The sequence below is a fragment of the Echinops telfairi genome, unplaced genomic scaffold (assembly GCF_000313985.2).
Source record: "Echinops telfairi isolate 266 unplaced genomic scaffold, ASM31398v2 ScPeMD7_7473;HRSCAF=8511, whole genome shotgun sequence".
Lineage (NCBI taxonomy): Eukaryota > Metazoa > Chordata > Mammalia > Afrosoricida > Tenrecidae > Echinops > Echinops telfairi.
In genome coordinates this window covers 13445292-13457685 of record NW_022111377.1, presented here as the reverse complement: position 1 = coordinate 13457685, position 12394 = coordinate 13445292, and the positions used below count along the sequence as shown (strand labels likewise).

The following is a 12394-nucleotide window of genomic DNA, read 5'->3' as shown; positions in this document are numbered from 1 at the left end:
TCTCAATCATTGTGGGAGAATTCAGCAAATGGGTCATTTTAAGGTGAAATTTGAACTACGGTACAATTATGTTTTAAAGGAAGTTCCAGGAAAGTGGATGAAATCAATGGACAGTACTCACCGTGTGTCACCTTTATATATTAAAACTAGGAACAACCGTTAGGAAAGAAAGAAATTGTAACGAAAATGAATATATATTGGGTAAAAAAAAAAGTCTACCAAACCAAATTAAAAAGGTTTATTTAAACCACATAGAAAATGATGCCATCACCTCTACAACTCATATGCTTCCAACAAACGATCACAGAAACAGAATGTTGAAATGTTAATTTGCTCATCTCGCTAGCACAAGCACCCTGCCTAGCACTTTCTACCTAACGAGCGACAAGAATGTCCTAGGACCTAGGTACATACATTCTCAGATTTGGTGGAAACATCAGGGGACCAAAGCAAAGTGTACTGTGCTGTGATGTCCACAAATGGGATCAAGAATTTTTTTTCACACCCATAGAGTCAATGGTGACTCCTAAGGAGCCCCCAGTGGGTTTCTGAGACTGTAATTGTGTGGGGGAGTAGAAAGCCCTCCCTAAATCAGAATTTAAATGCTCAAAGGGAACACAGAGGTGATCTAGCCCAACTTTTTTCGTCTTCCTCATACGTGTGTTGGATTATTCTATATAAATATAGTCAGGGTGTAGTCCTCTTGGACTGGTGTCTCGTGAATGACTAAACCAACTCTGATAGTTCCTTCTGAATCACCGTACTGTATAGTGTCCAGGACCATAAAGCTTTATTTATTTTTTTTATAGGGGAGAGCGTGAACGCAGTCCCCCACTACCACAAAGTATGCAGTCGAGTTTCCCACATTTGGGGAAACCGCAGGGGTCAGCACATCTGGAGTGCAATGGATAAGCCTCGCCCTGGGAAAACCACCTTCGTGATCATGGTATCTCCCCTGCCAGGTAAGTATGACTGTAAAGCTTTACAGGAGCCGATTGCCTCAACTTTCTCCTGAGCAGTAGCTGGTGGTTTCGAACTGGAGTGTCACAGTACCACCAGTTCCAGCAGAGTTCTTCAGTGATGGAGGTCACCCATACACAACCCAGTCCACATATATATTTTTTAAATCATTATATTCGGGACTCACACAACTCTTATCACAATCCATCCATCCATCTATTGTGTCAAGCACATTTGTACATTTATTGCCCTCATCATTCTCAAAACATTGGCTTTCTACTTGAAACCGTGGTATCAGCTCCTCATTTTCCCCCTCCCTCCCTGCCCCGCCTCCCTCATGAACCCTTGATCATTTATAAATTATTATTATTTTGTCATGTCTTACATTTTCCCAGTCCACATAATTTAAGGAGCTCAAATCCTAGCCTGTTTTCAAGAAAATAAACTTTAAATGGTTGAATAATTACATGCTAGATTGAATATTTGTAATACAATGGCATACTCATTTTATGCTGATAGAAGAATAATGTAGGCTTCTTGGACAGATTCCTCATTGAAAGTTTCCCATTTTTAAAAAAATACATGGAGAAAAATACTATTAAAATCAACATAAGATTAGCATACTTTCCCCTGCAGAGGATAAATAATGGATGGAAAAGAGGATCAGCCTGTAACTGTATAAGAAAGTGTAACAAAACTTTAACATTAGTTAATTCTGAGATGTGAACACCTGTGTATTTGGTTCTCCCTGTGGTATTGCCAGGTAGGCATTAGACTGCTAAACAAAAGGTCAATGGTTCAAAACCATCAGCCGTGCTGCAGAAGAAAGATGAGGCCATGTCCTCCCGTATAGATTTTGAAAACCTATACAGTCACTATAAGCCAGAATCAATGACAAGAAAGGGTGGGTTTTATACTTTCCATGCTTTTGAGTTAATAATATGTCTATAAACTGATTAAATAAGACTTGGGTATGTATATGCAATCTGAGAAAGTTAACAACCGAATGCAAAGCCAGGTCCACAAATCTTTGCAGCCTGTTGATCTTTGAAATTTGTGGCAGGTCAGAGTTGAGATTGTTAATATGGGGCATAGGCTGGTAGATAAGACAGTACCGCACCCTCAGGAGATGTGGGACAGCACTCTCCCTTGCAGACCGTCACTCAATGGACTGCCCTAGGACTTCACATCATATTGGTAGGATATGGATATGGGTAGGTTTGGGCTCCAAAATAATTTTTGAACAGCCTATTACTGGCAAAGTTTGTGTTCTGAATTGCTGAAATAAGACTGTGGGCCTCTAATTGTCTTCTTGAGGATGCTATTCATGACATTTTTCTTTTTATTTATCCATAATTTCTAAAACAAAGCTACTACAGTCAACATTCAGGTAAGAGAATAAAGGAGGAGGAAGAGGAGGAGAAGGAGGAGGAGGAGGAGGAGATGCAGACTTCTCTGTGATTTTCTCAGCAGGAATTAAACACAGCTAACAATTCCCAGGTAGTGCAAACAATAAGTGTGCTAGCTGCTAACTGCGAGGCTGGAGGTTAGAGTCCACGCAGAAGCAGCTCAGAAGGCCTGACAATCTCCTTCCAACAATCAGTCGTTGACACACAGCGGTACGGTATGGAGCACAGTTCTCTGACAGGTGGAGCACAGGTCTGCTAGACGGGCAAGGGGTCACCAAAAGATGGAGTCGACTCCACAGCCACTACTGAGGGCCTTCGAAGAACTCGGAATCCTCTCCCTTCTACATTGGCTATTTTATGTGTCCCCTTGAGGGGGCTATGGTTCCCAGTCTTTGGGCCAAACACGTATCCAGGTGTGGTTCAATAATGGAATCTAATGTAAATGGCAAGGTTATTAATATTTATTATTAATATAAATCAACAAATAAATTAGTTGCTGTTATATCAGGGTGAGATAGGTCCTAAACCTAATTATTTCTGAATTAAAGAAAGAGCAGAATAGAGAAAGAAACCCTCATGCAATGTGTGAAGATTATCTCCAAACCAATAGACCACAAGTAGCTATGACTAGGAAGGAGTTGGCAAAACCGAAATCTGATTTGGACATTTAGTCTCTAAACAACAACGAAACAAAACCTCACTGCCATGGGGTCCATGCCGACTCTGGACAACCCACTGTGAGTTTTCCGAGACTGTAACTGTTGATAGGAGTAGAAAGCCCAGTCTTTCTCCCTTAGAGCTGCTGATGGTTTGGAACTGACGACCATGCATATCGCTGCCCAAAGCATAACCACTAGGCCACCAGGGTTCCTATTTCTGGCATCCAGAACTGTGAAAACACCTATTCGCGAGTTTTCTTTTAAGACAGCAGTAGATAAAGGAAGGATTGTATTATGAAACAGATGTTGATCAGTTGCCAACAAGGCCAAGTCCTACTGAGAGCCAAGGAGGGGAGAAAGAGGCGAGCAGTCTGGGCTAGAAATCACCACCATCTCTCACTGCTGCCGCGTTACAAAACCCAGCCAGCCAATAAACTGACCAGCCGCAAGCCGTTGTCTTAATTAGTATGGGAAAGCAATGCCAAACAAAAGCAGGATGGGAAGGAAAATCACTGTGATGAAATGTTCAATAACGGTAACAGATCATTGAATCACTTCAATTTAATAACATTTCTTGAATAGCCAGTTCTAACAAAGGACCTTATGCTTTCCTCCAGAAATGTCAATTAACAATAAACCCTGAAAGCTCTTATTGGGATGTGTCGTTTTAATTTAGGTAAGCCTAACAAAAAACTACTTTATATATAACTTCAGTGCATGAGAAAGGGGGTCAACTTGTTCTGTTTTTATTTATCCCTTCATATGGAACGGAGATCGGCACTATCTTTCCACTAATCATTCCCTGGCTAACCCTTTTATCTAATGCTTTCCAATGAACAATAAATGGATTAGTGGTACTTCTGCATATTAAAAATGAGCCCATCATTGGAAATCTAATCAAGGATCCTTGAGAGTCAGGGGGGCTTGGGGGCCTTCACTGAGTTAAGAAAGCTAAGAAAGGCTCTGAAAAGTAAAATTAAACAAGATGCTCACAAGTGTTGACGGTCTCTCTCACTGCTTTTGAGTCTATGCCAACTCACAGTGACTCTGGATGACAGGGCGGAAGTGCCCCTGCCAGGTTCTGAAGCCGTTCCTCAGACAGGAGTAGAGACCTCCGTCTTCCACCTGAGGAGCTGCGGGTGGTGGCAAATTTCTGTCCTTGCAGATCACAGCCCAATATGTAACCACCCTGCCACCACGGCTCCTATCTGATTGCCTACTCTTGTCCCCAATATTCAAATAAGGACCTCATTTATAATATTAGATTGCATGTGCTTATTCAATGCTACATTCTCTCTTAGGTACTTTACAGGTTTAAATACAACCAATCCCCATAGTCCTCATAACCCCTCTGTAAATACTATAACAATAATAGGAGTTGGTATTTATACCCTATTCCTCACATCTTCACCTGGGGGAGGAGCTTCACTGCAATCTCATTCTTATTCTTTCTCATGGAAGAAGGAGGTTTATTTCAGGGGTGCCTTTGGAAAATTAAACTAGGCAAATCTGTAAGACATGCATTCCGATCTTATTTCTGGCCAGAGGCTCCAGTGAGTATTCTGTACTTCTCCACCCGTCAGTTGTCCTTTAAGTCAATCTTATCGTGGTCTCGGTGTAAATATGTTCTAAAGACGTGTTTTAAATACATGACTTCAGGTTCTAAAATCTCTAACTCTTTAAAAAATAGTTTGCTCTTTGACTTCAGTATAGAAATGATGCATCAAGTAAGCCCACAGGAGGTATATAATTTATCGGGAGTTTCTAAAGTCCCAACAATTATCCTCCTTTTCTTTTATGGATAGAAAGAAAAACAAACAAACACATAAGTAGAGAGGGCTTAAGCAACTTTTCTATGATTGTACACGTTGTTTTGCAGCCTACATTTTAGAGTTCAACTTCTGATCCACTATGTGAGCTACAATCTCTTTAATGTTCAGCCTCTGGGGAGGTTTTCATTAATCCCCACTGTGATTTTCGCAGATGGAAAAAGCTAAGGCTCAAAGGCATTACCGTAACAGCCACTTACTAACCAACGCACCAGTAGAGATCAAAACATGGCCCATCCGAATTAAAAACCAGTGTGCTTCTCATTATATCACATCAAACCAAATATCTAAAGGCATGCTTTTCAAACCTCAACCCGAAGTGAACCTGTCCAGTAAGGATACCCATTTGAAAAGCAACCGTTGCTTTCTTTTAGAAATCTAGAAAATAGCAAAAATGGTTGCTAAAACCCTCAAGATTAATAGACAGCAAGAAAAATCCCAAAGAAACAAAACTGGGCAAAATGACTTTAAATGTAAGTATCAAAGTCAGATATTTTCACGATGAAAATATATTTTCCCTTTAAATTACTCTTCTCTCTCTCATTCTATTGATGAAATGTTTACCTTCATGTTTGTTGCTCTTCCCAACTTAAGTCTTATGCACTTAGTAACAAACTCTATACTCATTTCTAGTCATGGATGTGGTTCCTTTCTTGATGTCGAATGGACTTACAATGTACATGCGTTACTTTACTGAGAGAATTCGAATCAAACGACTTTTCTGCTGAATTGCATTCATGTATTTTACACTGACCTGAAAAGGCAGAGTTGATTCCGCAGTCTCCACATGGAGCTCCATCTTTGCTTGGCGCCACTTGGATCTGGAGAATTCCATTAGATCACCGAGCTTTTGTAGCCGTCCATCCAGGGAAGTTCTTGTGAAAACTGAGAGTCGTGAATGCTCAGACAAATGGTACCAAAAGTGCACCTGTTGAAAACAAATTTGAGTAACTTAAAGATTCTTTGGACCTGTCTCTAGCAGTTTTTCTTTACTAAAATATACCCCACTGAAGCACACTGCCAGGGACTTGATCATATCGCGGTGCAGTGACTGTGCAAGACAGAGCCAAACTGCCCCGGGGGTGGGTGGTGGGGGGTGCCTGAAGTTGGGACTCTTTGCAGAAGAGGACTGCCAAGTCTTTCTCCTCCCGAGAGTGGATGGAGAATTCCAAGTGCCAAGGAGGTTAGCAGACAACTCAACCTACTGGGCCACCAGAATTCTTGCATGCCCAGTTACATTACAATAGTCTCAGTTCTCCTTCCCTCCGTGTGTATTTGCTCCCTAGAAAATAGTAAACACACCTTTTGTCACTTTTTATATTCTTCCAGGAAGAAAAGGCTCGGGGAAGCTACACAAACTAGTAGCTTTAAAGCATGCCCAAACCCACACCCACTATCCTGCAGTCAATTCTGACTCATAACACATTACAGAGGGTTTCCATAGCTGTCGATATTTATGGGAGCAGACAGCCTCAGCTTTTTCTCCAGCTGCAACAGGTGGGTTTAGAACTTTTGACTTTGCATTAGCAGGCCAAGACTTACACAACAGCACCTCTAGGTGCTTGAATCTGACTCACAAAACCACAACAAAAACTCACTTCCTTAGAGCAACCCTATGGGGCAGACAGAGTTCAACTGCCCTTGTGGGTTTCTGAGACTGTAAAACTTGCTACAGGAGTAGAAAGCTTCATCTTTCTCCTGCCAAGCCGCTGGTAGTTTTGAACTACAGACCTTGTGGTAGCAGAACAGTGCATAACCTACTACAGCACCAAAGTTCCTAGTCTGACTCATAGCCACCCATTATAGTCTTTCCCAGGCTGCTTAACTTTCCAGAACAGACAGCCTTCATCCTTTAGAGATGCTGGTGGGTTTCAGCAGCCAAGACTGTGGTTGGCAACATAATGTCTATCCCAAAGTAGCGCCAGGGCCTCCTTAACATCTGTGATAGAGAGATCTAAATAAATGGGATATTAGCATACGACCAGAGCAAGTTTGAAAGGCATGTGTTTGTGCACATACTCAGGGACAGTGCCACTCTGCTTCTGTGAAAGTTCCTTAGTCAATCTTCTCGAAAACGACTTTGAAGTCCCTAGGGAGACCTAAGGCCAAGCACATTTTTGGACAATCGGTTCTATGCTATCAAACATGCACATACGGTGTGGATGCGTGGGTCTTAGACGCCTCTTAGACTCAAAAACACACCACCACATATTACTATTCATTCTCTTTAATGTTTCAAACATCCAAGTGAGACAATGATTTCCTGTAGATATTTTCTCATATGAATAAAAACAAACCCCAAACTTTAATTAATATAGCTGTCCTAATTCCTTCACTGTTCTGTTCCGGCATTAACAAAAAAGTTAGAAGTGTATATGCTGCTGCTCATTAATAATTCAACTCAAACAAAGAAACTTGCACCCAAGAAAGGGGGTCCTTTGTAAGTCGCATAGGTTTGCCTCCTGTTCCATCAAGGAAGAGACACAATCGAAAGGCTTAACAGGCTTGTTGGACAGCGAAGAAAACAGAGGGATGCTCTCTAATGAGGACACTTTAAGTGCTGATAGCAAAAGCTGTGAGTGGAATTCAGTACTGGCACTTACTCAAGCATTGGGCAAAAATTAGTTCTCTCAATAACTGGATGATTCACTCTATAAAATACATGAAAAATTATTCCTTGGTAGCCATCAGATGCATTACAGTCAAATTGTTATTTCATCTTCTCAAAGTCACAGAGTCTTAATGTTCCACATTTAAAAGGAAGAATAACATACTTTTGTTATTAATAAAGGCCTAATAAATGGAACCCACTCTGGATTCAAAGTGGCTCTTTTTCAGTTTCTCTTCTCTTCTAAATCATCTGTTACATCCGAACAAACATTAGCACACATTTAGGTTACCTAGTTCTTAAGATGTTGGGACCAACTATAGTGGACATAGGTTGACAATATATATTTTTCCAGCAGTTTTATTTGAAAGTAATTTACACATCATATAGCTCAATAGTTCATATCAGCCCCGCCACAACCACTATAGACAATATTTTTCAAAGATGGTTTTCAACCAAATTGCATATATACATATATATACACACACACACACACACACACATATACATGTGATAGGCCACTTTATTTTAGACTTTAGGCTCATCTAGCCTCAAGCACTGACAAATATGTCAGAATTTAAGGACAAATGAAAGTGCTTAATTACATTCTATGGAGAGGGAGGATTCACGTTCCCCAACTACAATTAAACTTTAGATCCCTGCTGTAAATTCACTATGTTCTAAGCTTGTAAATATGCAAAGCAGAACTTTAAACCTAGTTATAGCAGAGATGTGCACGTCCATCAGAGTTTCCACCTGTCAATCTGTCACTCACTACATTGCCGGAGCTAAGTTATATTAATTATGTATTAAGAGTAAATGCCAGTGGGATTCATATTCAATAAAATAAGGTCTTAGGACTTGTAGTTAATTTGCTATTTTAAAGGAATTTGCATTTTTGAACACTAAAGGTGAATTCTTTAGTTTAATATAGAGGAAGACACTCCCCATATATTTTTTTCAAATTTAATATTGTTTGGGGGTAGCATTATTGAATAAGACTTACTAATCCAGCTGAGTTAAAATAGGCACATGGCTTCAAATTCTGTGACCTTCAGCCTGATATACATGTTAACAAAACACAGTCCTAACTGAAAATGTTGATGCAGGCATGCATTCTAGGTTACTCTGCTACCTACCTAACCTACTGGTACTGAGTTGATTCAGATTCACCGTGACGCTCCACAGGGTTTCTGATGCTGTGATTCTTTAAGGGAGCAGAGAGCCTCCTCTTTCTCCCACAGAGCGTCTGGTGGGTTTGAAACACCGACTTTGCATTAGCAGTCCCAGGTTTACCTGATGACACCAACAGGGCCCCTTAGATTCCACCAAGTGCCTAATAAAACAGCCTGTACTTAAAAGTGAATGCGTATTTTTTTAAAATAAAAAAGGAGGGGAGGAATGTGTAGCTCAGCCTTAATAAATGTTCACTTTAGTAGCCACCCACCTCTTGCTTTATCTATCTTTTCCCTGACTTCCTTATTGACTTACAATATAAGCAAAATTTTCATAATGGATTCTTAGCAACTGGGCCTCAGTGCATCAGTCTGGGTAGACTAGAGAAACAAGTCCATTGACACTCATATGTGTATAAGAGAACATTTTATGTAAAGGGTAATTGTACATTAAGTAAGTATTCCAACCCAGTCCAGTCCAAGCCCATAAGTCTGATATTAGTCCATATGTCTGAGACCGATCTATAAAGCCTTCTTCTTCAGACTACTCAGGAAACACATTCAATGATGTTGAATGCAGGACAGTCACAGGCCAGTGGGTAAGAAGTCTTTGGAGCCAGTGGCATTGTAAGCATCCATGTGGCTTCTCTGGCTTCAGAGGTCTGGTTGCATCAAGGTAAGTCCATGTGGCTTCTCCAGCTCAGGGCACTAGCTTAGTGCTATGTGTCTTGTCAGCTGCAATGTCTCCCAGGGAGTGAGCAGAGAGAGTGTCTCTTCCACCTCCAAGGAGGAAATACTGGAGTTCCCAGAATTCCCAGAACGAGGCCATGCCCACACAGAGGCTTCACTGGTTATATCTTGTTTGACGGGCCAGACTCCACCCCTTCATTTGTAATCCTCTCAAACTGACACCAGATTATGTAACTACCACACTAACTTAATACCTACACATGCGTACACATGCACACACAGAGAGAAACTGACTCTATATCAGGAGGTGTGCAAGGGGTTCTTAGACACTTCACAGCCTTATAAAGGAGAGTCCAAAGAAAAGGACCAGTTAAACAAAGAGGAGGAATGTAATGACAAAGGCATGAACATGAGGTGGCTATTCAAATGTACCATCACTGTTAACTGGTCAGATTGTGGTGGCTTGTGTGTTGCTCTAACACTGAAAGTGCTGTCACTGATATTTTAAATACCAGTGGCATCACCCAGGGTCAAAGGGTTTTAGCAGAGTTTCCAAAGTAAGAACGGACTACTAAGAGATCTGCCTCTCAGGAATGAGCCACTGCAATCTGAAGGATAGCACTGAAACATTGTCCGATACTGAGGACCTCGTGAATAGCAGCAGAACCTTCTCAGAGGTGGTGCCAGAAGATGTCAGAAGAAGAGCTAATGACAGAGGAAGAGCTAATGACGGGGATAGAGTAAAGCCTTCAGGGACTTAATTTAATGATGAGGCATTCATTGTCAAAAAGAATACTTCAAGCTCCATGTTGAAGTACAATGCTACTTGTGATAGGGTAATATCTAGACATATACAAAGAAATCCAGTTAATTGAACTATTCAAATTTACAAACCAATCACTAAAACTATGGAGGATGAAGTTGAATCATTTTACCAACTTCTTCATCCTGAAATTGATCAAACGAAATGGAAAATATGGCCTTAGTGATAGAAATAAAGTTCTAGATCGCACGATGGGCTGTGGCAAGACCAATGACTCCTTCATCACCAATATCTTTCTCATCAATACAAGTGGTGACTGTCCTCTTGGATTATCTAGTTGGAATACACAAAAAGCAAACCAACTCCTTCTGTGGGGAGACCTGAAGGAGAAGCTCCATATCAGTAGCTAAAATGAGACCAGAGGCCAACTGTGAACCAGACCATTAGTTGCTCATATGGACATTCAATTTGAAGTTAAAATTAAAACAGGTCCATAAGAACCAAAATCTGACCTTCAACACATCCCACATGAATTTTCAGACCTTTCCAAGAGCAGATTTGACCCTGTGAGCACTAACGACTGAAGACCTGGTGAGCTGTGTGGAAGTTACATCATTTTGTCTCAACTTGAAGTGTGGGGTTGGAGTCTAGCCTTATGGTGCCTCCTTGTGGGCATGGCCTCCTCATAAAGTGGGTCCTGGAACACCACCCCCCACCCTACCCCCACCCCCTGCGTCACCTTCCTGCAGGCTTCAGAGACCTGCTGGAGACCAGGGGGAGCCCTGGGAATGCGCCCATCACCATTGGATCCACAAAACTTTGCACCCACTGGCCTCTGATCATCCTGCATTTTGCATCGCTGCTTGTGGCTGCATGAGTCTGAAGAGGGATTTATGGACTAGCAGCAGACTTATGGACTACTATTGGACTTACGGACTTGATTTGCACTGGGCTAGGATGTTTTCTTGATATCCAATTACTCCTTGATATAAAGCTCTTTCCTACACATTTATGAGTATCACTGAATTTGTTTCTCTAATCAACCTGGCTGAACACACTATGAGACAACATCAAGAACATTATACTTTATACATGAAGAACATTATACATGAAGAACATTATACATGACGATTGGAAAAGGTCATTTAAAAGACAGTGAAGAAAGAAAAGATCAAAGTGGATGTCCAAAGAGACTCTACAACTTGCTCTAAATTGTATAGTAAAAAAAAAAAAATCAAATGAAAGAAACGCTGAAGTAAAACTCCTGAACAGAAAATTTCTGAGGAGAGCTGGAGAAGACAAAGTCAAACATTAAAATGAAATATGCAAAAACCTAACGTTAGAAAACCAAAATAGGATGAGCATGCTCAGCATCTCTTCAACTGAAGGAGCTAAAGAAAAAGTCAAGCCTTAAGTTGCCATTTTGAAAGATCCTACGAGCAAAATACTGAACAATATAGAAAAGTTCCAGACAAGATGGAAAGGCCCCTGCCCCATCACTTCATATCCTGAGGTGTCATGGGGGTGAGACCTGTGCCTCTTCTACTTTCCTCCCTGCACCACAGGCCACTCCATAGAGGAGCCCCTAGGTCAGAGGGTCAGACAAGCGTAAGGTGGCCTGGCTAGGGCTGTGGTCACTGAAGGTGGCTCCGTGCTACACAGCCCCACCTGCTGGTAGCGCTCAACACTCAGGTATTGCCAGGGTCTCTACAGAATTCTGTTAGCTCGGGTTTATTGTTATTGTCAGGTACCACGGAGTCAGCTTAGACTCACAAGGATCCTGTGTACAACACAAAGAAAAACATGTCCTGCTTTTGTACATCTTGGCAATTGTTACACTTGTGTCAGCGCATCTCCCTGAGGGTCTTCATTTCCACTGACTCTGTTCTATACCAAGCCTAGTGTTCTTTTCCGGGAACTGATCTCTCCTGATATGGTTCATCTTCCAGCACTGTTACCAGACAAGGTTCTGTTGCTATTCGTAAAGTTCCGGTGGTTAATCCCTCAGCAGTGGACTGCCTATTCTTTCTCCCATTCTGACGCTTCATTGTAACCTGTTCACCATGGGTGGCCCTGTTGGTGTTTGAAATATGGGTGGTACACCTTTAAGAATCAGGGTATATTTTAATTTGTTCTTCGTCAGTGGATTGATGTTGTTGCTGTTTTGTTGTACAGTGTTGCTTGGTTTTGCTCTGTCTTGTTTTTATTGCTTGGTATATTTTAATTTGTTCTTCGTCAGTGGATTGATGTTGTTGCTGTTTTGTTGTACAGTTTTGCTTGGTTTTGCTCTGTCTTGTTTTT

The 12394-nt window shown here is 41.3% G+C and overlaps 1 protein-coding gene and 1 non-coding gene across 2 annotated transcripts in view; both read right to left on the bottom strand.

Annotated features, from left to right (window-relative positions):
• The window catches only part of MALRD1 (MAM and LDL receptor class A domain containing 1), an 819322-nt gene that overhangs the window by 670667 nt on the left and 136261 nt on the right, over positions 1-12394 (bottom strand). The window contains 1 exon segment of the mRNA XM_013008119.2: positions 5612-5785. Coding sequence (XP_012863573.1) covers positions 5612-5785 — 174 coding nt within the window.
• On the bottom strand, positions 807-970 carry LOC115873999. The gene has a single exon (XR_004048743.1). It is a non-coding gene; the product is annotated as a U1 spliceosomal RNA (small nuclear RNA).